At 38.8% G+C, this 24,411-nt stretch overlaps 1 protein-coding gene and 1 long non-coding RNA gene across 3 annotated transcripts; one reads left to right on the forward strand and one right to left on the reverse strand.

The window, feature by feature from the left end:
• Window positions 1–15,674: 15,674 nt before the first annotated feature.
• Window positions 15,675–16,792, forward strand: LOC145430437 (uncharacterized). 2 transcript variants are annotated; one of them, XR_013911008.1, is made up of 4 exons: window positions 15,675–15,912; window positions 16,372–16,468; window positions 16,588–16,617; window positions 16,739–16,792. It is a non-coding gene; the product is annotated as an uncharacterized LOC145430437 (long non-coding RNA). The 2 variants fall into 2 exon arrangements; XR_013911009.1 differs by lacking the exon at window positions 16,588–16,617.
• Window positions 16,793–16,822: 30 nt separating this feature from the next.
• kat7b (K(lysine) acetyltransferase 7b) lies at window positions 16,823–23,030 on the reverse strand. Its single transcript, XM_026178920.2, has 14 exons — window positions 22,833–23,030; window positions 21,748–21,898; window positions 21,389–21,637; window positions 21,196–21,278; window positions 20,708–20,791; window positions 20,477–20,575; window positions 20,266–20,376; window positions 19,823–20,014; window positions 19,512–19,601; window positions 19,269–19,409; window positions 19,070–19,163; window positions 18,787–18,933; window positions 18,108–18,214; window positions 16,823–17,860 (listed from the first exon to the last, which is right to left on the reverse strand). Exons 1-14 carry the CDS (start codon window positions 22,848–22,850, stop codon window positions 17,759–17,761), a joined length of 1,668 nt encoding a protein of 555 aa, XP_026034705.1. The 5' UTR covers window positions 22,851–23,030; the 3' UTR covers window positions 16,823–17,758.
• Between the last annotated feature and the right edge of the window lie 1,381 nt (window positions 23,031–24,411).

Below are 24,411 nucleotides of genomic sequence, written 5' to 3' on the forward strand. Positions count from 1 at the left end.
TTTATGAACATGCAAACATATTGGATCTTTCACACATCTCCTTCCCTTGCTCTCTGTCTTATTCATATCCACACATACACATACAGGCAGGCAGGCAGCCATGGGAGGAGGGAATGTGAGGAATGCTCCAAACCCCGGGCTGGTGTTCTGACTCGTCCCAGACTTCATGCCGTCACCGCCGGGGTCTGTGGCCAGACCTCCCTGTGCCAGACCCACTGGCTCCAACACCCGCCCAGGCCAGCCGAGCAGCAGCTCGCGACCCATAATTAACCAGCAAGCCGCACTGCAGAGCATATCCCCGCCCCCTCCCCACACTAGTAAGCCAAGGGCCCCTTGGAAAATCAGAGGAAGACTATATGGACTCATACTGCAAGAAGGGGAGAAGAAGTGGAGGTATCCATAATGCATATATATGTGTATTAACATCCTTACACGGCAACAGTCTCAGTCATTTGCCTTCGGGTGTCACAAATTCCCTGGTTGTAATTTAGCCTCTGCTGCTTAACTCATAATTATAGCCAGCAATCTTGGCAGAGATCAAAGTCGCAAAGCTAAATGGTTTTCTGAAGAGTTTACCAACTGGAATCATGAGAAAACAAGAGTGTAGAACCTTTTGATACAGAAGAAGCAAGTGTGTGTGTATCTTAGCGTGTATTAGAGGTAATGCCAGGGTGCCTGTAATTCTCCTAGACTGGCATAATTATGACTGAGACGTCTGGAGTTGCACTTAAAGAGTAAGCAGTGATCATCTTCATTCTTCTAAAGGCTGATCTCTTGTTCAGGCAGGAAAGACCTTTATTCAGGGTGAGGTTTCTTTAAATCAGGGTTTTATTCACGAATCTCATACCAGCCAAGTTTGGTATGTACGAACATTTGCGCTAAACCGTGACAGAGGTGCTTGACGTGTCTGATTTATCGCTTTTTTTTTCTTTTGAACTCAGAGCCAAACTCAGTACTTTGATTACTTGCTCTGAATCTGATTAATAGACAGTAAAGATTTTTGAAAAGCAACAAGCTAGCTCCATCAAGCGCTAGACATCAAGTCATAAACCTCCATCCATGCCTCCTCTTCCCTGTCAGAGGAGTCTCCTTCCCGCTGATGTGGGGTCATGGCTTGTAAATTTAACAGGGCTTCCTCGAGGAATACCTCATCCTTTGAAAAAGAAACAGGAAAATTACACACTAGACAGCCCACTTGGTTTTTCACCCCCTTTCTTGCACTGTAATTTGCTGCTGGAGCGGGTCGGCCTAAAATAACCTTAACCTAATATTCACAACATAAGAAGACTTTGAGTGATGCTGGAGGTCTCCCCTTGGGTGGCAGTGCACTGTCCTCGTCCTGTGGGCGTCAAGAGATTGTTTACTTGCTTACCTATCTCAGATACATCAAAAGCACAAAGGCAAGGTACTCATTTGAACTACTGATTTATTACAAAAATCAAATGACTTTCCCACTTCTCAGTACAAGTCATGTTTGAAAGAAGTAGGCGTGATGTGATTTACTGCGAATACAGTATATCGCATTCTCTGCATCTCGGTGAATGGCTCCAAGGCTCCGTTTCAGCATTATTTCCCGAGTCTCAACCAGAAAACCACTAAACCAAAGTGATGGGCATCAAAAGAGAATGCCCATGATCTCACTTGAACCAAAGTTTCCTACAGGCAGGTTTCTCATTAATCTGAGGCTCCGCTCTTCTCCATATCCTCATCGTATTTCCATGCTCAGCAACCATGACGCCCCCAGATGTTTATGCAGGAAAGGTTAGAAAAGGATTGGCTCGATTGCAGCTCCAGTATTGTCTCTTTATATACAGTATCCATAAATTTGAGAGGGACTGATGATTTGTCATTCACAAAATACCAACTTGTAGCTCCTATATATTGCGTAGCATGTGCCACATGAATAAGTGAAGGTTACTGTTTTGTTTGTTTCAGGGTATAATTAAAGTGCAACGTAGACAAGGTGTAAAGTTTCTGATTATAGAATAGCATTGTTTTTTAACAACGCTTTAAATATAAATGCTTTTGAATGCTAAGCCACGCCACACATGCCAGCACATATAAGTGTAAAGCTAGCATTTCCTCATAAAAGTATTCACACACACAGGCACATACAAACTTGCCCCACCACCCCCTTCTATTCCTCAACCCCCAACACTCACATGTACCACAAGTCACCACACACACACTGATTCTCATATGGAATATCGTGGGTGGTGCTGGACCGGTAGAGGGCTCTGTAAATAGCTCGGGAGCAACCCCTCCATTTCAGCGACCCAAATTTCCTTTTCTGAGGTCGGCTGCCTGGGCTGGAAGTGCTGTGCAGCAAGCCTCCAGTCGCCACGGGAGACCACAACAGCCACGCTGACAGCACTTCACAGGGACCACGGCATGGCATGGGTGACCAGATGGCCCTCCATGCACATCACATGACAAAGGCGGCCTGAGCCCTCAAACACACCTCATGCGTGCATACGCTCCATGCTCCGGTGCTTTTAGCCATGCACTCATGCACCTTCATGTCTTCAAGTCTTTAAACACTCATTAATTCTGATCTGTTGTTAAGCTTACTGGGAAATATGTGGGACATGCAACAGAGATCCATGCACAAAAGATATGCAACTACATTCTGTCTAAGACACTGTCAAGGAAACAGTGGGTGGGAAGATGGGAGGATGCATGTGGTGCATGTTTGTGTGTTTGGTTTGTATCTGTGAGTGTAGGAGGTGATTAGTTTGCTTTACTTTTTGACTCTAACTATTTTTGACATTGGTTTGTATTATATATGTGTGTTTGTTGTGAGGGTAAATCTCCACAGAGGAGAGATGGAAAAACATTGGAATGGAAGAGGTTCTTTCCACCACCACCACAGATTGCTTCAACTTTACGGTTATATGTTCACATTGCAGGTATGCTGAACACTGGTAAAACTGGTAACTCAACTCATTACTGGCACTTTAACTTTTTAAAGTCTGACAATGTTTTCAATTTTTTCTGGTTTCATATGTTTCATTTACACTGCTACTTTGAGCACTAAGCTTTGATTTGTTTACGCCCACTGGAGGGACTTCATAGTTTGCATTTACATGACCCTGAAAAGCAAAAACACCATTACAGCTAACTGGCCAATGCTGGATAGTAATTTTTCCAGCAGTTTCAAACAAGCATATTTAGACCACGTCTTGAAAGAAGAGCAACATTTAAGTATTTATAATCCACATACTGGATCTTCCAAAGCATTTCCATAGCTAAAAACAAATTTACTGCCAGAGGAGTGAAGAATCCCACTTCTTACACTGTCACTAAGATAAAAACAAAGTACAAACAGTCATGCATATTTTCTGTCAGGATGTGTCAATAATGTAAAAGCTAATTAGCTAAGCATAGCTAGTTATCAAATGTTCATCCATTTGTCATTCAGAGTGCTTGGGGTAGTAGTGACAAGATGCCAATATGACCTACTCCTATAATAATAGGATATGATAATACTTATTTCTTATGTAAGTATGACTCACCATTAACAAACTGGGATTCTCTGGAGAAGGAGAGATTTATGCTAGTATAACAGCATTCCTGCATATAATGTAATACTTGTAAATAAACGGTTTGGCTTATAAATGTATCTTATTGAACAACTATTCACCCATTTGAAAAGAAAGGCAGCAGAAGGAACCCTTGATTTCCTCCTACAGGTAAGTAATCCTATAATAAATCACTGTAACGTAAAATCAAACCATAAACACTGCTTAACACAAACAGTTTTGATTAGGCACAGGTTCCAGTGGTGTTTCTGAGGGATGAAAGATAGTCATGAATTGTTTTACCCTCCATTATGGATGCTACTAAATTGCAATATCTCTCTATAAGAGAAGACAAATACTTGTGTCCTGTTTTTATGGAAAATATTAGTGGTAATTTTACAGAAAGGCAAATAGAGACAATGTCTGCCTTTCTGTAAAAAACAAAATAGAAAAATCTTTGTCACAGAGTACTCATTTACCGCCTAATGCTGGGCCAGTTTCCACACAATGTGCAGATTGTATTGTAACTGATCTCAGAGTGGTGAAAGCTGTGCCAGCAGCAGCTTGTCTAGCACGCTAGTCTCCCATGAATTTCACGTGAAAGACCAGAGGCTTATCCACAAAAACTTGTGTCTCTTTGGTAACCCATCAAATGACAAATATGATAGATTTTAGTGTGTCAGAGTCAAGCTCAGTTCCACAAACATTAGCCAACTACAGTGATACAAAAAATGGCAGTAGTTCAAATAATGAAACTAGAACTTTTATGACCAGATCATGTTTGAGCTCTAAGAAAGGAGATCATTTTTACTTAGGTTTTAATAGGTTTTAATTTGATGCCTTTTAGATTTCACTGGACAAGCACAGCTGACTTTGCTTGCCCTGACACAATGATACTGGTAAATAATATGTAATACTTTTTTGAGTTTGATCATTAGCATTTAACACCTGAAAAGCTTGGCTAAAGGAGCACCACGAAGCTACATCATTAATTTTTCCCAAACACATTTGGCTGTTATGCAAATAGTCTGGGTTTTATCATATACTTTTACTATATTTCCAACTGATATAAAACTGTTTAAAAAAAGCAATCACGTGGATTTCACAGACCAAATTTTATAAGTGATGATATTTCCAATAATTTGAAATCATTACTATACGGAGGTGATACTAAACAGTTAGAAGTACTATTCTTTGGGGTTATTAAACCATATCATGCACAATATCTCTGCAAGAAAGCACAGAGCACTTACTAACAACATAAAATGAACTATGAGAAAAGCAAAACATAAGCGCCTGAGCAGCAAAGGAAGAAAAAATAACAATGACTACCCAGTGTCTGTACTTCAAAAACCCCTTTGTTTGTAGTGGAGAAACTGAATGTTGCCATTCACCTCGGCCATTTTTACCCGGGACAATATTTTATAAGCCCTTCAGAGAGAACCTTTTTGCTTCCTTTTCCTGTGGTTTGGCCTGGGCTGAGCTGTCGGTAGAGGGGAACAGCCAAACCCAAATGTAGATGCTCAACTTGGCAGGCTCTCCATGGAGTGTCCTGACCAGACAAAAGCAGAGAGAGAAATACAGCCATTTATTTATATTCACTGTGGTTTTGCGTGCTGCGTCCTAGACTTCCAGACCCCGGGTGGATATTCTGTCTGAAGACGAAGACAGATGGATAGCTTTCCATTGACATACTTAAAGGAACCTTGAGGATTAATGTCAGATCCATATGTGTTAATCGAGTGTGAGCATTTGATGTGTGGTCCACCCTCATCCACCAATGCCATCCTTTTTTTTCTAAACAGAATGCTGTAGGTCTATCTTTAAGACAAGCTTATGGCTGACGACAGACTATCCTCTTGCTGTATGATGGTCTATAATAACAGCACTGCAAAAAGTATGAAATTTGAGCATTGTCAGAATCACTGGCTCTTTTTTTTCTGTGAGGGATGACCTCATCACTGTCAGCCTGTATGGAAGCAATTTAGAGGAGCTCCCCTGAATTGCCTGTGTTCATATTTGTCAAACTCCAGTACATCTGGGCTCACTTCCACTTAAGTTACATGCATACTTTACTATTGCGGAGACTGTGTGTATGGATTGGGGGTTATAACAAAAACTGAAAATTCTTCCAAAAGAAACTTTACTCGAGCCTCTCTGACTCACACCTGGGTACTGTGTCTATGTGGGAGAGCCCATAAACGAGGCAACCGTAGCTATTTCTATATAGTCTTAGAAGCTGGAAGGGGGAAAGGGTATATATGTTCACACACAAACACACACACATACACACACAGTGGCTGCGGCTAGCTAGACCTCTCTGGTCAGGAGTCGATGCCAAGACCGAGCCGAACAGTGGAACACTGGGAGTCTTGTGACTGATTTTGGAGCCTCTGGCTCTCTCCCGACCTTGCTTCAAAATACACTGCGGCTTCGAGGAACAGCACTCTCAGCAGTAGGGAGGCCAGGCATGGAAAATTTAGACGCAACAAGAAAGAAGGAGAGAAAAAAGAGGCCGGCAAAATTTATGTGCTCATTCACATTTGCGGCCACGGGCATTTTCTTAATGCTTTTAACACACTTACTGTAAAGAGAAAAGCTCACAGAGGAAATTTCAAATCTGAAAGTGAAAGAATAAAAGTGCACTGTAACAGCAGGCTGGTTTGTGACTTTATCCAAACAATCAAGAGACTCTGTATATGCTGCAATGCGATGACAGGTTTCATAACTAGGCATTTCAAAATGTCATTTTGTATGAATTTTGATTTATCTTTGAATGTTTTATTCCAAAACCAACCATATTTTCTCCAGAAAATATCAACTAATCAAGCTATGAAAACAAAACATTACTTTTCATTTAGAAAAGATTTATATATTTGCCTCTTTGTTAATGTATTTCAGAGAGCAGGTTGACTCGTTACTCGTAAGTCTGCTGATCTAGCAATTGTAAGCATGACACACAGCCGCTGCTCTGACATCTCACCTGACACCAGAGGCATAATAACACCTTGTCTTGCTAATAGTGTGTGTTATTGCTGCTCTACCCTGTAATCTCTTCCCTTTCTGACGCTCGCAATGGCTTGAAATATCAAACTGGCCTGCAGTGAAACAATCCATACAAATGCATGTAAACACAAATAGTATGTCATTCAATGATATAAACACACACGCACACACACACACATACATGTGAGTGTTTTAGCAGCAAGTGAGCTCATCTGATGAGAGAAGGCCACATATTTTGGTCAACAAGTGACGCCTATTTTGTTTTGTATCCTCGGGAGTGTTATTGTCGTAATCTAACTCTCAGTAGTTATCTGTTTTTTATTTTATTTCAGTATGTATAAAAGCATGTACTCAGATTTGCATGTTGACTAAAGAATCTGCATTAAAAGCACTTCACTTCAAAAGAATAAAACCAAATTTCAATCTTAGATCCAGTATATCTCAGTCGGTTATCTCAACTCACTTTTAAGATATGCAAATGGAAAATGTAGGGAAACAATGTATTTGTATTTGTTTTTTGAGATAATACTAATAATACGTTCTGTTAACAAGGTTGCCAAATTTGTGTGCACATGCCAGCATTTTGAAGCCATTTTCTTTCTTTGGAGCTCATTTAGATCAGATGAATTGTTATCAGGCTGCATTAGCTAGCTTGGTTAGCAAGCTACATCCATAGAACTGTGGGCTAATGCTAAAAAAACTAAAAATTCACTCACCAAAAGAGTTGCCAGGTACACTTATCAGCTCTAACTAGGGAGAAAACAATTTATTTATACATTTTTTGTGCTAGGTGGTTTAGTTCAATGCTGACGTTAGATATTTTAACACAATAGTCAATATGGATTTTGTAAGCCTCAAGTGGCCACTGGCGGAAATACAGTTTTGCTGCTTGGCATAATATATGGTGTTGCATATGGTCTGCAGAAAAACAGACTGTGAGTCACCACAAAGGAAATGCAGCATGATTTTAGACCTGACAAAATAGATAAAGATGATGCTTAATTTTATGAATGATGAGAGCCAAAAATGAAGCCACTGTAGCTGTCTGCATTATAATTTATCAAAGCATAATAGAGTCAGCTAGGGCTAAAATGTAGTAAGAGCTACACTTAAAAATACAAACATACTAGTGAGTACACTGAGGCTCAACCAAAACACTCAGTAATTTTGGATAAATCTAAAAGCATGTCAGTGTCTCTTTGGGCACTAACCAGTAAATCTTTGATCACAGCTCAGACATTTTAAAACTCTGTCTGTGTTTTCATGTGTGCTTTACATGTGTAACTGATATGTCACTGCTTTGAAAGAGCACAGGTGAGAAGGCAGCCACAAGAGTGGTGGTGTGGTTGTTAGAAGCACATATCAAAGTTAGTGGGATTTTTTTAATGCCACGGTGAAGACTTCTGTCTTCCTTTCATCATTTTATTAGCTTGATTTGGAGAGTCACTGTGAGCGTCTTCTGTTTTCTCTGTGAAACAAACAAAGGCAAGACTACCTCTTTCATTCACCAGAGCATATCTGACAGGATGTTTGATCATTTGTGTGCGGCCCCATCCTGTCTACCTCAGTGCTAATCCCATTGCTCCGATACACATATTAGTACACAAACCCCACATTCCTCCAGTGGGAATATAAACAGTTAAATACCTGAAAGCCCAGATCACATTTGCTGGTATTTTATTAGGATTTTGTTTTATTAGCCTTGCTCTGTGGGAATTTTACAGTTATTTTAATGGCACCGGCTTTGTGAAACATAGCGTATTAAAATGCAGTGTAAGGCATGTATGGTAGCTATGTATTCATGGAAAAAAATACACCTAGATTTTTTTAAAGGAAAGATGAGTAATACCAAAATCAAACATGTTTTGTCTGCTAGTCACTGACAGTTTACACCTCAACACACCTCAACACACCTCAGCACACTTCAACACCAAGTGAGTTATGATGCACAGGCACGCCTGTGGGTGAGGAAGACAGACAAAGCGAAAGAAGGGGATGAAAAGGAAAAAAAAGACAGTTTACGAACAGAAACTTGGCCCTGAGAAGGGAGAGAAGAGGTGCAGAGAGGGAGGTGGAATAGGAAAGAGGAAAAAGGGGTGGCGAAGCGGGGAAGACATGAGGAGTGAGCGGAGAGCTAAAGGAGGGTAGGAGAGGATGAAGGGAGGAAGGAGGAGGGGTTGCTTCCTGTCGCCATTCCTGCCTGCCCACATAGACAGCCCGAGAAGGAGAGAGAGAGGGAGAGAAAGAGAATATCTGGGCGGACTGCAGGCCACATGACATTCTCTCTGGGTCCCTTGCTTTTCCTCCGCGCCGAGTGATGTGCTCCTTCCCTTCCCGTTCCCTCCCCCTCTCCCTCCCTTCCTCTGCCCTTCAAAGCTTCGACATGTCATCTCCCACCACAAAAACAGAGGTGGGAAGACTCGCTGGCGCTACCGCTGCCTCAGGGTGTCTGGCACTAAAGCTGACTGCAAATACAGCAGGGAGAGGAGGAGGAGTGGGAGGAGTGAAGAGACAGAGAAAGACAGAAGGAGGGAGGGAAAGAGGAAGAAGGAGATGGAGACAGAAAGCTAAAGAGAGAGAGAGAGACTGAGGCAGCAAGCAGGACAGTGTGAATTAAGCAGGACTCATAAAGCCGTGGGCATCAAAGTGTGTGTGTGAAGAGGAGCTGTTATTAAGGTGGAAAGACTGACATGAGTCCTGTCTGTTCTTTGTTTTTTAAAGTGACACTGTGACAACCGTGCTGGCTGCATCTTCTGTCTCGCACACAAACAGAGTGAAGTTTATGAAGAGGGATTTAGGGACACATCTCAAACTATGTGGTGGGAAACCTGTCAGACACAGAGCTGGGACACTTTTCTAGCTGTGTGGTCTCTCCCACTATCAGAACCACAAAAACACAATGATGCCCTTAAAGGTTAACAAAAAGGATGAATTGTACTAAGGCTAATATGAAATGCATGGAAACCACAGGCTTATAATTGAATGTATCATCCCCAATTCACATGTAATTTCCTCCAGGACGCTGTAATATTTTCTGCGACTCTAAATGCATACTATGAACAGCTGTTCCTTGTGAATAAACGATTCCAGGCCAACTTGCCGCTCGGATACCACGAAATTTGCAGATTGATTTAAGGAGCAATTATGCACTTGGCTTTTGAACCTCTGAGGCTTTGGGAATGAATTGGTGATTGGCTCCCCGACAAAGTAAGCAGATCTGACCAAAAGAGGCCTTGCCATAGGCTGAGAGTGTCAAAGAAGCCACAAGAGCCCAGCAAACAAGAAGACCAGTAACGTTGTTTATTATGGGCCTCTGGAGACCAGTGGGCACTGACCGACCAACTGATGTTGGAGAATGCTAAAGAGAGGCTGGGAAAAGACAACAAATAATCACACTGAGACAGAGGAATCCAACATATAAATGACACAGACAAGTTCAGTACAAGTCTAAAGCCTTAATACTAAAAATGAAGCTATTCTGCATCCAGTTCATGTCAGAGTTAGCATAATTTCCAGTTCTCCCCACTGGTGAATGGGGAAACAGCTAGCATGCTTCAAGCCAGAGCTATATCATGAGCACACCTCTTTGTTTATATGAGTAAAACATGAAAAACATCAATTTTAGAGGTTCTAACATGTAGATTTAGTTGTCTCGGACCGAGCAGAGCTGAGGCTCAAAAATTAGGCTAATAGATACCAACCCAAATGCTAAAACTGCAGTTCATTGTGTGGCCACTTGGGGCTGGTGTCAAGAGAAGACAAATCTCATAGACTCTCATGTTCAAGTTTTACAGTATTAAAAAGTTAAAATGCTATATACATAGCCTGGTGCAAAGCTGTCACCAAATCTATGGCTCACAAGAAAACTTCATAAAAACTCTTCAGAGGTTAATGTTTTTCTAAAGAGCTGTTTAGATAGCTTTTCAGTGTGAATTAGAAGGTATCTGCATACCTGGGTTTATCTTCCTAATGAAGTGTGTTTATGTTAGCAACATCCCTCTGTTGTAGATAAACAGAACCAAGTAAACTGGTTCCCTTGTGTTTAACTAAGAGCTAAATTATACTTTCCACATCTGCAATTCCAATAAGGTCAGCTTGAGTCCAAGTGACATAAAATGTATTATCAATTAAAATCAATGAAGTATCTGTACTTTCACAATAAGCATACAGATGAGTGTGACATTTATCCTCTCTTCACAGGGCACAATTGACAAAATGTTAGCTTATCCCTTAAGGCAAAGGATGTGTAGTTAAATCCAGTGAACAGAGTAAAACAAACCGATTTTGAATGGAATCTAAATGATTTGACCTACCTCATATGGAAAAGAAATAGTAAAAACTTGTAAGAGACTTGCATAAGATGTGGCCTACTTCATATAGTGAATCATATAAGGCTTATATGATTTACTCATGAAAGTGGCCACTTTCTCATTGCTTTCATATATTGTTTTAGTAAAGTATCCAAAACATACAAGTTTGATTTATATAATTTTTCAAGGGATCTTATATCTGTTTTCACTCTTGTATGCTTTTCATACAAGTTTCACAAAAGACAGATACAAACTTTATAAGATTTATATATATCTTTTCCATATGGGACACAGCTGAAAACTAGTATTAAGAACACTTTGTTTCCAACAAAGGTTAATCATTATAATGATCAGAATAACCCAGTTGTGTAATGTCAAAATCAGCTAACATGGCCCACAGAAGTTAGGGGTGGAACTGGTCTAAACCGGTAAGACAACGGCTATGTTCAAGCTATGCAAAGGAAAATTATTTTTTAAAAATGTGAGGATTTTCATAATACTAAGGGAATGATGATTTCTTTTTTGATGATTTTATGCGGTAACACTGAAACACCTCTAGTTGTGATTTTGAGGAGCTCCAAAGTAAACAATCAGCTGCTTCCAGGACACGCCTCTCAGAGAGAACATGTTTCTGTCTTTGACAAAATTTCTCCACCTGACATCACTTCCAAAAAAGCGTGACCACTGCGATAAGATGTATGTGTGAGGCAGTGGAATGCCTTTATCATCTATCAAACAGGAAACGGCTCTTTATAATCTGTTTACATTGAAGACTGCTTACTTTTTAAGTTGTGTGAAATGCTGCCATCAATCATGGCAAAGGTATCTGTACTTTTATTTTTTTCCAATTTTTTCAAAAGAAAGTTGAGATGACAGTGCTGGAGCAGCTGGTGTGGTAGAATCAAACACATCTTATGCTTCTTTTGGTTCAATCCCATGACACCAGGCTGTCTCACACTACTGGAGAAAGCTAGAGCCACCACGATCAGCCTGAAGCCCCCAGTCTGAACATGCAAAGGCAGACAGTGGTATTTCATTCTCAGAGAGCCTTGAAGATCCAAATTTATGCCTCTCTAGAGAAACCACACTAAAGTGCCACAGGGCACCAAACGAGAAAAACAACTTGGGGAACAAGAGAGTTAAGAGAGGCGTTCAGACTAAGTGAAATAGTGAAATGTTTAATATTATTTATAGTTACGTGTATACTGCTTTGTAATGCCTAACGTATGAGTGGACTCTTTCACACAAAGGTTGTTCCTGTGTGATTCATGAAAATGATGGGCATCAGGTCTGTGTGGGAGTTACTGACAAAACCTGATCTCTCTTATATTTTAACAATATTTTTATATGCACTTGTGTTTTTGCTTTTAGTTGTGCCTTAGTGTGCTCAGAATCTGAGCGAAATATATAGAATAATTAGCATTATTACATAATTTCCTACCGGTGCCAGTTTTGAAACTTTCTGACTTGGAAAGTGTTGAAATGTGTTTCACATTTATCGACACTGCGGCCTGAGCAGATGCCATCACACAAAGTCTCAAGCATTTATTTATGCAAAATGGGTACTTTCGCAGCAGCAAAAGTTTCATGTTTTAATGGATGTGGTTTAATGCCACTTCACAGTGTACAACAACGCACAAGCAGATGTCTTTGTAGTGGTAAAATATTGTTTTCATTAAAAAATGAAAAAGGAAAAAAGACACAAAAAAAGACAAAAAAGAACCACAAAAATTAAAGACAAATCATAACATGTGTGATGATGCCCCTGACCAAAACAATACAATCACATTCTTTCATTTTTGACTATGTCATATAAATAGACAAAAACAAGCCCATGGGGAGGAAAATATACTCATCAAGCCTGGTCTCTCCAGTGAGGTTCTGGTGCTTTGAATTTATGTGTTAGACAACACTGACACCTGCTGGATAAGATGTTCACTGTATACAGGTACACATACGTTTATATAGACGTAACATGACTTCTTCAAATTCATACTTCTGCTTTCTAGTCAAATTGTTCCAAGTCCTAATGTATGATCATGATCATTTTGTAGGAGGTAGTTTGTAATAAACTAACCATCTTAATTCAATGAATTCAGTTTAATTACATCACTTTTTTATGGAGCTACATGCTTCATGAAAAAAATACATTGTGATGTGCAGTACTGTGCAAAAAATTAGAAATAGGTGAAATGATTTATTGAAATATGCAAACATTCATGAAAGTCCAATTTATTTATATAGCACATTTAAAACAATAACTGCCCCTTGAGTTAAGTGCCTTTTTATACTTGAATGAATCATAGATCAGTGTTAAATGGCTTAACAAACAAGCACAAATCATTCCTTTGGAAATGATCAATGCAAGAACTGGACTGAAAATAAGTGAAAAAGCAGCCAAAGTCCAAAGAAAGAGAGAGAGTACCTTTGGAGAAGTCTGAAATGAGGGGCAGCCAAAGACTTTTGCACACTATTGTAGCTCCTACACATATTATACACTATTTTATTCCAGCACAGTGACCATGCTTTGCCACATTTTTTAAAAATGCATTCACTGGTTCATTCAGTTCAACAAAACCCACTTAGTTCCAAATGAATGGACCAACTTGTTAGTATTAAGATGGATTAAGATATGCAGATAAGAACTGTGACAACCATAAAACCACCCCAAGGCAGGAAGAGATAGTATCAGTCCTGATGACTAAAGTTACCACAGCGAGACATCTTACAATACAGTGTCTGTCAGCAGGATATTATGACCCCCAGCTCTAATGAGAGATCCGTAACTGGTGTTGTCAGGTTGCACCACCTTGTTTCATGTATTGGCATTTAGGTATGTGCCTATAGCCTTTTAAAGCCACTTTAAAGTCTATCTGAGCTGTCTCAGAAAGTACCATCCCTATTAAAAGAAGAGCGTGGTGACATGTGAACACCATATGAAACCAGTTATGTAATGGACTCAACAATACAAAAGAGTATGGTTTGCATTAGTTCAGACCACTGATAAATTATCCACAGACACAGCATATTGGTTTCTGTCATGCATAATTTCCCTGCCTGATGTTGATTAGTGTAATACAGTGGATGTGTTTCAGTGCTAATATAAGGAATAGCCCCCTCTGATTACTGCTTGAACTTTTTTGATTATTGAACAATGTTTACACATGTGAGGAAAGTTCTAGCAGTCTTTGTAATGCGGATAAAGAAGTAGATGAAGAGGATTTACTGGGAAATGCTGAATGCACAATTAGAGGCCTGGGTAAACATGACATCAGCACGGTTACTTGCTGTAGAAAGCTCCCACCAGAGACACAGAAGACATTAAAAATGGTTTTCAGAGGCTGCGTAGTACTAACAACAGTGTGTGTGTAAGTTGTAGTTGTATGTCTCTTTTAATATAATGAAAAGATAAGAACAATGAGAACAGTCCTAACCCATATTTCACTTATTTAAAGGTGAAATGGATCACAGGTGAAGTTCAAACTCAGCGCCCCGCAGTGAATCACTGTCAGAGCAGCGCAGATCCTGAAAAGGCCTCTACCACTGCGTCACATGCAGCGTTCTGTCATTACGGGAGCTCTTTGTGACTCAACCATTTCATATGCAAATGCCGTGCCTCTGATTTCTTTTGATTCGCCTCTCCACGTTAGTCGTGGCTTAGACTACGTGCACACGAGGGCTTTTCAGGTGTAATTGCCTTTCAGGGATAATTGTCCTGGGCTCGTCTTCCTACAGAAGCACCTGTGTGTGGATCAAAGCATTTGATGTGTGTGTCAGCTTTGTTTCGAGTGGGTGTCTTTGGAGCACACAGATTGTCAAGTAATTGCCCCTCCAGAAATTTCTATGACCAGAGTGTGTGTGTGTGCGGGAGGGGGGGGGGGGGGGGTCAGCTTTCATTAAAACAGAGCATTTAAATGGCTAAGTAAGTAAAGAGTATCAAAAGGTTTAATAACAGTGTAATTATCTCAGGAGATGGAAAATAAATCACCCTGCTGACATATCGCTTAATGGAAAAGTTACAAATATTGACATTGTCAGCATTTTCCACACATCTGAGGTCACAAATGTCATGTAACACAATTCATACAGTCTTCATTGCGCTTGAATTTCATCTGCGTTTTTGAGATTTCATCCATCACCTTGTCGTGTATGACTTCTGACCATCAGGTGCACTACACAACCTTCAGCGCTTCCACATGTGTTAAATCGTAATAAGTCAACGCACTTTTATTTCAGTCTACTTGACCTTTGAGGTCACCGCTGTGCTCTCCTGCTTAATAAATTCCCAGCTAAACATTCACCAAGTCAACTGGCAACCCAATAAAACCTTCAAAGTAGACGGGTATATTTACAAAGCATCACTCAAAGACCCGACACACCTGCCCTCTTCCTCTGTAATATCAAAGAAGCATGTGAACATCACAAGGTCACAAATGAGCAAGAGGAGAATATTTTTAGACCAACCACAATCTAGACGTCTAATAAAGATGGAAATGAAAGGCGACCTTCTCAAATGTAAATATTTGATATTGAAGAGGTGGGTTTTTTTTCTTAGAATTGACCCCTGCCTGTAAGTTTTTAGATGACGTCTTATAGGTCCAACTATTTCAAAAAAAAAAAAAGTTTAATTGTTAACTCAATCACATTTTCTCCCATTTAATGACTACAAAGTATGAGGGAAAGAATTTAAAAGCTTGATCTTTTACAAATACTCCAATACAATAAATTAGGGAGTTGTAATAAATTGAATTGTGGCAAGTGAATAGTCCTGTTTAGAGGGGAGGGGTCTAGTAGCAGGGGTTTAGAGGTATAAAGGCGCCATGGATGCAGTTCGCACAGACTGAATAATACGAAAACCCATCCTGCCAACATCATCTGTAATGTATTATTAGCTTTGCTGGGATAAACAATATATTTGATTAAAAAGAAGTAGAAGCAGAGCTTTTCTCTTTGAGATAGCAATGGATAACTGGAAGATCCAGCTGGTTATTGTGACTTTTTGTGCTTTGGTGCAAACCTATCAGAGATTCTCGTGCAGTGCAGAAGAGCAGAGAGGACTTCTGAAAAAGTGGAAGGTGAGAAGCACTATTGTTTTTATAATGGGTTGAGCAATGGACAAATTTAAATATCAAAGCATTGAGTTCATTCACTTATTCTGTTCAAGCTTAGGTGAAGAGGAGAAAATCTTAGATGATTGTTGAGATTTCTTGCTTATATACAAGAAAAAAATATACTTTCAAAGAAGTCTGAAAGCTGTGTGTTTTAAAATTCTGCATTTGTTTTTGTTTTTTACAAGAGGCAAAGTTCTGTAAGTAACACATATTATAATGGTGCATAAGTATTTTTAACATTTTTGCAAATAAATCTGTATTTCTTTTTTTTTTTACTAATTTGAAAGAAGATACAGAAAGAAAACTCAAAATGTTAGACGACCATTGCATTAACAATGCGTTTGCTTGTAGACTCTTGTAGATATACTTTTTAAATATAAAAACTGGTTTACTTTAAATAAAATAGTGAAATGTTTCTTGCAGGATGAATCACTGCAGACAAGCCTGACCAGTCCAATGTCCAGTGTAATAAAAAGATCCAAAGCCCTTCGATTCTACGGACTCATGGGGAAACGCTCAGGTAACCTTGAAACATATCCATGCATAACATAATGTCTCATTTTTGTGCTTATCACCATTTTTATGTCTCATAATAAGTATTAAAGCCTGTTGCATGACAATAAATTTATCTCTTCACAGATGCAAAAAAACCCTACCAAGTAAAAAGACGTGAGTGGCTTGACCTTATTGAAGCAGAACTCTTATCATACTAACGGTTTTGAAAACTAGTTCCAGAAATTGGAATCTAATATTTAATCACAGCATCATTGCATATTTCTTATTCTTATAGGAAATAAAGGAGAAATGTTTGTGGGCCTGATGGGAAGAAGCATCTCCAGTGGTGGTAAGCATAAAATCATCAATAGACCGCATGTAAATTGTAGATATTTCAAAATATCAAGGCAGCTTTATTGATATTAAAAATATCAAAGTGCTAATACACATTACACAGCTATGATTCAAAGTACAAACCGAAAACCATCCTAGTCAAACGTTTCCTGTTTATTACAGAATCTCTACCCAAAGTAAATCGTTCTGCAAAGACCACTGCGATCCATGATTCAGAGAACCCATACAAGCAAGGTACGATTGTACCAGTATAAAAACCTGAGGCTGTTTTGTTTCTATGTGCATTCATATAGTGGTGTTACATTTGTATTTTATATCCTCAGCAAATTAAAAATCTCCTCTTTCCCCTCATCATTGGCAGGTTCAGCAAAGGAATGGATCAGAATCCTGTATTGATGGAATTAGAAAAAAAAAAAAAAGGACATTATGACGAAGATCTATACAATTTTATACCAACCAAAGGCGTGTTGCCATAAATCATACTCATTAAAAGTACACCCTGCTCAATTTCATGTTTCGATTCATGCTAACAGTTACTGTATTAACGCTCAAAAAGAATAATCACCATTGTCAAAAAGCACATTTCTCATAGTAAATAAAAATAACCTCTAAATGCACTCAAATGTAGCTATTCTAACATTAATGTTATCCATCACATTGGACCGTTCATCATTTAACATTCAGCACACAAAGGCAGTTTTAAAGCAAATCCTCGACACTCATTTTTCACAATGCTGACAAAAAGCATTTGACTTGGAACGTATGCTGGTTTGGCTAGAAATGACAGTAAAATATAAAAAGGTGTTTAAAAAATTCACATTACAGACAAGAAGAAATAAACAGGGTCAAAGGGATGAAAGAAAAAAAACCACTGATCTTTATTGACAGTTCATAGGTCTAGGCTACTTGTGGCTGGTGAGGCTAGAGGCGAGTGTTTTCAGTAGCCTGAGCTTCTCAGTGTTTATGTCCCTTTGGGAGGGGTCCATTTTAGCGAGCTTGGGTCGATGGTTTTGTTGCTATTGCCTCGCTTGATCTCCTTTGCTTTCCACTCATCAATCAGGTCCTGGGATGAGAAACAGGGTAACGAGCTAGGTTATCACATCTAATTTTTCCAGTAAGATAGAAATAGAAAGAAGGGCCTGGTATAAAACGTGTTTTACAGCATTAACGTAAAATTTTACTTCCAAAATTAATCAAAATATTAGAAATAGACAAGTAAATGATCTCAGTAACCCAAATAATTTGATACAAAAGCAATTATTTCAATAAATAAATACAAGCATAAATAAAATGGAGAGGAGCCAGCTTACCTGACGCTTCAGTACTAAGTGCTTTCCCTTCCAATACTTCAGCATCTGAAGAGACTGCAGGGTGCTCACAATGTCCACCGGGTTGACAGCAGTTTCCTGACTGATCTCTGTGCAGCACGCAAATATTAAAACAAATATTAATTGTATGCATTTGTCTTGTTTATTAAATGCATGAATCTTCTTGTGCGGATTCATTATGCTCTTCCTTTTATCTATCATCGATATACATATTCTGAGATCAGTGTATGTACAAGTAATCTTTAAGGGCCTAAAGCTCAAGCTTCAGACTTCTCTAAACACTCTGGTTTAGGCATTTTTTCCTGCTCTTGACTGTCAATGAGAGGGATTTTCTTTAATATGGTTATCTGAGGCACACAGCTCAGACTTTGAGCGCAGCACTCCCACCCAGCTGCTGCTGCGCAAATCTTTTACTTGCAAGGGACAGCCAAACAGAAAAAAACATAGCTTAAGAGGTGAGCTAAGAGGGAAAGAAGCTAAACTGTCTTGTTACTAGTCAGAAGATGGACTTTGGGACTTCACCAAGGCCAATATAAGCTAAAATTAAGATTATTTTAAACTGGTAATTGGTAACTGGTAACAAAGTACAGAGCCACTTTCAGCTTTTTTTGTAAACATATAATTTAAGCTGCCAAATTATAGGGTTTGTGCTTTCACTTACCTTTGATGGAGATCTCCTTGCCTTGAAAGTTGTACATGTATCTGAGTAATACCTCCTTCCAGTAACTCCTGTAACTGATGAGGCCCAGATCAGAGAGAGGTCTCTCTGGCGAGCCCACCTTCTCCTCAACTTTTGACAACAGATAACCTAAATAAAGCACAGGACAGTCAGTATGAACGCTTTCAGAAGGAAGAGAGAATTATCTGTATTTCATTATGCAAAAAGACTAAAATGCAATTTAATGATTACATTGAGAATAGAATAAATTAACATATATACATACTAAAGTCAATGAGCATCTTTCCAAAGCCTTGTCTCATGTACTGTGGCATTGTCAGGATACAGGATACATTGTAGTTCAGGAAGGAATTTTTCTCCTTAAAGAAATAAATAGAAGGAAAAAACACTTTTTAGACATTTCTGTTCTGGAACATAAATTCAATCATTGTGTGGGTAAAAACAATAACCTTGTTCTTCTTTACCTTTGAAAAATAGCCTACTAAATGGCAGCCAGTGTTGTCAGCTTCAGTCATGACATAGAAGAGAAAAGGCTCCACGTCATAGTAAAGTGTTTTGTGGTCCAGGAAAAGCTTGGCAAGTAAACACAAGTTCTGACAGTAGATCTGGGGATGATATGGCCCTTGATTACTTTAAAAGTGGCTTATATATTTGATTACAATTTAAAAAGAAAAGAAATGCCAGTGTTCACTAAGTAAGACTCTTACCTTATTCTTTTTGCCATCGACTTCAAAAACAGATATAGACCCCTTTCTGTACACCTCATCTCCTGGAGGATGCTTCCACACACATTTGGCCTGAAAAGACAAATTATATACAGTACTTCCAAACCAGTGAGTTCATAAAGATAAGAATTATTCTTATTTAAAGGCCACCGTGCAGTAAAAATATATAATGTAATAAGAGCAACGGCTGTTTGCCAAAACTGAACTTTAAAAAATGAATGTTTAGAATGTTTTTATAAAAATCATTTCTAAGTGTAGCACGACTCCAATGACTTGGGATTAGTCTCTCTCACCATGTGTCGCCTGAGGATGGTCTGGCTCTTCATGTATTTGAGGCAGAATTCACAGACGTACAGACGACCTAGACGCGCATACTCCTCAGGATAGGGCGAGTGGTACCAGGTGTCCAGCTCGTAGCGACCAAACAAGATAGTCTTGATCATGTTACTGCCCTCGGTGATCTGACCCTGGATGCGCAGCTTCTCCTGCAGGCATGAAGATGGGAAACATTAATGTCCAATGTGTGTGATGAGGTTATCAATCAAAAAACTAGAATGCTAACATACTGACAGTTTAAAAAATAAATAAACAAAACAAAATAGTGACAACTCAGTTTTTAAAGAAAAATAATGTACCTGGAACAATGAAAGGCACCAGTTCTAGCTTCATTTCCTTTTATCTTATTCTAAAATGCTAAAAAGAAAGTACTTATGGAGATGTGAAACCCCATCATTACCAGGTCTTCAGATGCTCGGGCCTGTGCTTTCCTGAACAGCTCCAGGTCATATTCACTGGTGATGTTCTCCAGCAGAGGCTCTCTGGTGTTGCCGTGTGTTTGCCGATGCTCCTGTGGGCCACGAGAAAAGGCAAGCAGGAAATGAAGTAACACGCCAGCTATGAGGTGGAATAAGCTTAGAAATAGCAAAACAAAAGTACTGGTGATGTACCACATGCTTTTCTTTCTGCTCCTTCTGCAGGCCAGAGTTTCGACCCTTCCTTATCTCAGCCACTTGCTCCTTGTATCGAATCTGTTTCGGTGTTGGTGTCTACAAATAAGGATAAATAACCAATTCACTTTCCTGGTATGAGAAATTACTGACAGTAGTTAAAATAATAAACAGATAATTAAGCAAAGTGTAAAATTCAATGTCATGCTCTCATTTCTAAAGCAGACCTACCTGGTGACGAGTTGCATGGCGCGAGTTGCTGTCCTCCTGTGCCTTTACCTCCTCCTCTTGTTTCTCACGGCTAATGGCTTTTACCTGACAAATAAATAAATAAATAAATAAATAAATAAATAGATAAATAAATAAAGCATGGATTATATCTCTTCTTGGTCTCTCATTTCTCTCTGATACGGCTCAGGCAGCCAAATACTCATACCAGCCACTTCAACCTACAACATTAATAACATTTGCTGGGAACATCCCTGTTTAAGTGATGCAGTTTGTTACTTGTGGCTGTTTTTACTGATAGCAAAAGACATTGTGTACTTGTACTACAGCTGAAATTGTCATTTACTACACTCAACCTTTGGAGTATCAGTTATGTCCCAAAGAAAGTTGTACAGTCCAGCCACTGCCAGTGTTTCAGGTTAATAACTGTATAGATAAAGTAAATTCACATAATATTGTAAAGTATTCTGAACATGATTTATAATAATCACCTTGCATTCATCAGCAGAAAGATTGTGGTAAAGAGGACAGCCTGACACAGCAAAATGACGTTCATGCTTTCCTGTGAGGTGACCTAAGAAAAAAGAGAAAAATAAGCATGATGTTTGCTGATATGCCATATTTCCCATGTTCAAATTTTTAATAACACTTTTGACGTTTGGCAAAAAAAGTAATATATTTTACCAAGGGAATTGCACCCCGGGGTTGGACATTTCATGTTGAAATTATAGGTTTCGTGACAGCGGCGGCGTTTAGGTCGGTGGGAGAGATCTTTATCCGAATCTCTGTTGGCTTGGTCCTTGGCCTGGCTCTCATCATGTGAGGCATTGGGACTGGAGATGTCCAACTCTGATTCAGAGGAGGGTGCATTTCCAGTGGGCGTCAGTGGTGGAGATTCATCGTGATCCACAGCTCGCTTTAATTCCTGAGTATCTAAGGGAAAATAAAATAAAAGTAATCTTCAAATCACTGTAAAAGTATATATATACATATGTGTGTGTGTGTGTGTGTGTGTGTGCATATGTATAGGCTATGTTGCCAACCCTGAGAGCTTTGGCTAAGGCGAGTAGAGGCTCTGGTGAGGCGCTGTCTCTTGGGCACAGTCCCTTCACTTTCTGAGCTATTGGTCTGTTCTCTTTCAGCAGAGGAGTCAGAGTCTTCAGTTCCATCTGAACCACTCCCAGCCATGTGTCTCTGTCAGGGGAACAAACGGTAAATGAAAGGCACCTTTTACTAAATAATGTCAAATAGAGGTGCGGAAAAAAACAAGCATGGATAACACTGATGGTGTCCACAAGCCAAAAAGACAGAGTTGTTCTGGCGATAGCAACTACAGTTTTACAGAGCAGTTAATTCAGCATTCACAGTATATCTATTCATTGTTGAGTCATAAATCCACCAAATTAAAAGCGTAGCTGAGGTAACACTGTAAAAGTGCTGTTTGTGGACATTTTTCTTTTCGATTTCTGACTGGCTACAATCAAATGATAGCTCTCCATTAGCTGTTTAATTATTATTATCAGCATAAACAGGTCTTAACACCATCTACCCCTTACTAATACCAAAGCAATATATTCCGCCAAACTAGTGTTAAAAACTGGCCAAATACTGTCACACGTGTAGTAATTACCACGACAAAGTAACCAGTCTGCTTAGCACGTCAACTGTTATTGTTGTTAGCTTAGCGTTAACGGTTAGCTCTGCTCTTGGTTTTTAGTATTTGTTTTTTTCCCAGCCAATGTGGCACAACACTGTATTCACAAACAGCAATTTAAGCAGGACTGGTCTTGTTTTAGTCTTAGGGCAAAGCCTACATATACATGAACCGCAAAGCGCCGTTACATTTCACCAAACGTGAAGTAAAAGTTTTAGCTTCTTTTAGCTGCTTTTAACTGTACACTGGGTGTTTAATGAGCTCGAACAATACCGACACAAGCTGAATGTGGCAATGCAGTTAAAGTCAGTATGTTTAAATTATTCTGTGCAGATTTATCAGCTGATGCTAACACCGTGTTTTAGCGCGTTACACTGTCAGAATATTGAATGGAATATGGTGGAACCTCCTGGTTAACCATTAGCGCTAACTTAGCTAACGTTACCCTCTTGTGCGACCTACATGCACTCTTACCTGTCTTCTACGAGGCATGTTCTTCTTGATGGCTACTACTTCACGATGGTCTAAAGCAGCAAATGTAAACGTTACGTTTAAAAAATAAACTGTTTAATGATTTATAGATTTTTTACTTTATTAGTTTATATGTACACAGCGTTTAGTAGCTCGAGCTGCATTCCTCGCTCAGACAGAGCGAAGAAATGAATTTCCGGTAACCAGTAGACCAGCAGGGGGCGACTTCCGGATAAAATAAATGTATTACTAATGCCTGTCTAAAATCTGAAGTGGGCTGGGTGGGGGTTAATTTGAAATGCACTGTCGTAGTATCGTGTCTTTTTTTTCTTTAATAAAAATATGACTCCCAAGGAGCCAATCTTTCTTGCCATTTTGAAAAAAGTGCTCTTGTTCAATAGATCCCAAGGCTTTCTCTGGGACATTTTCAGTTCAGTCCTTGTACCTGACCATTTTCAGAGGAATGCTTTTTTGTTTGTTAAATCACTGAAAATTGAGATTTACAGCAGATGAACAGTATCTGAAAAATCATGTGCTTAAGAAAAAGGGGGGGGGGGGGGGAATCCATCAAGGACCTGACACAAGACCTGATATATCTGTTACTTCAGCGGATCCATTTACTGTTGGCCTCAGAAATTGCTTTAGTGCTGTGGTGGCTGTCAAGAAGTTATTCTTAAGGAATAGTATTGGATAACAGCCTTTATCCAAAGAAGAAGCCTTTAAAAACCCCGGAGAACTCATCCTGAAGGTTACTTTAAGAAGTTACAAGATACAGTAGCTTGACTAGGAGAGTTCAGGCTGTGTTGGAGAATAAAGATGGCCATACCAAATATTGACTTTCAAACTCGTAAAAATTATCCAAGCTGCCTTTTAAACTTGTTGGATTTTTACCAACTCTGTTTTTGGCCTATCTATGTTTACACATGCTCCAGTCAGTTCCTGCACATAGTTCCAATTTCCTTACCAAAATATAAAAAAAGGCTGACTCAAGACTTTTAAATTGTATCTATTAAATTTTGCTTTGTCGAATTTACTGATTTTACTGAGCTGTTTCACTTAGAAGAGCCACGTTCTTGTATATTCATATTTTGTTTGGTTAACTTCAATTTGGTCATATCGTTATTATCATATATTGTATTTTATCAACATGTTTACTTATTGAGCCCTGTTATTTCATTTGACTGTATTTTTCCTTTTTTTTTTTTTTTTTACTTTATTAAGTTATTGTGTATTTGACACATACTTTATTGAAATATTCTACTTTATTTAAACTTATATATATATATATATATATATATATATATATATATATATATATATATATATATATATATATATATATATATATATATATATATATATATATATATACATATATGTAGTGGATGTTCTGGCTGGTCTACCACAGGATTTTTTTTTACTTTTGGAAAATAAATAAAGTATTTTATCTTTATTATATCTACCTTCCTATATATAAAGTTTACATTTACAATTCTACTCTTTAAACAATATTGATGGCCAAAATACTGATTTTAAGTAATTTAATTTTGTTGCATAACTAAGATTTAAACTTAATGAAACG

Source organism: Astatotilapia calliptera, chromosome 8, assembly GCF_964374335.1.
Source record: "Astatotilapia calliptera chromosome 8, fAstCal68.1, whole genome shotgun sequence".
Classification (NCBI taxonomy): Eukaryota; Metazoa; Chordata; class Actinopteri; order Cichliformes; family Cichlidae; genus Astatotilapia; species Astatotilapia calliptera.

Bases quoted from the DNA above. Each gene is read 5' to 3' on its own strand.
- kat7b (XM_026178920.2), bottom strand. The intron at 20,792-21,195 runs GTGATTATTATA...TTTATTTGTCAG, and splicing joins TTTCTGCTGATGAATGCAAG to GTAAAAGCCATTAGCCGTGA. The intron at 20,576-20,707 runs GTAGGTCTGCTT...CCTTATTTGTAG, and splicing joins GCCATGCAACTCGTCACCAG to ACACCAACACCGAAACAGAT.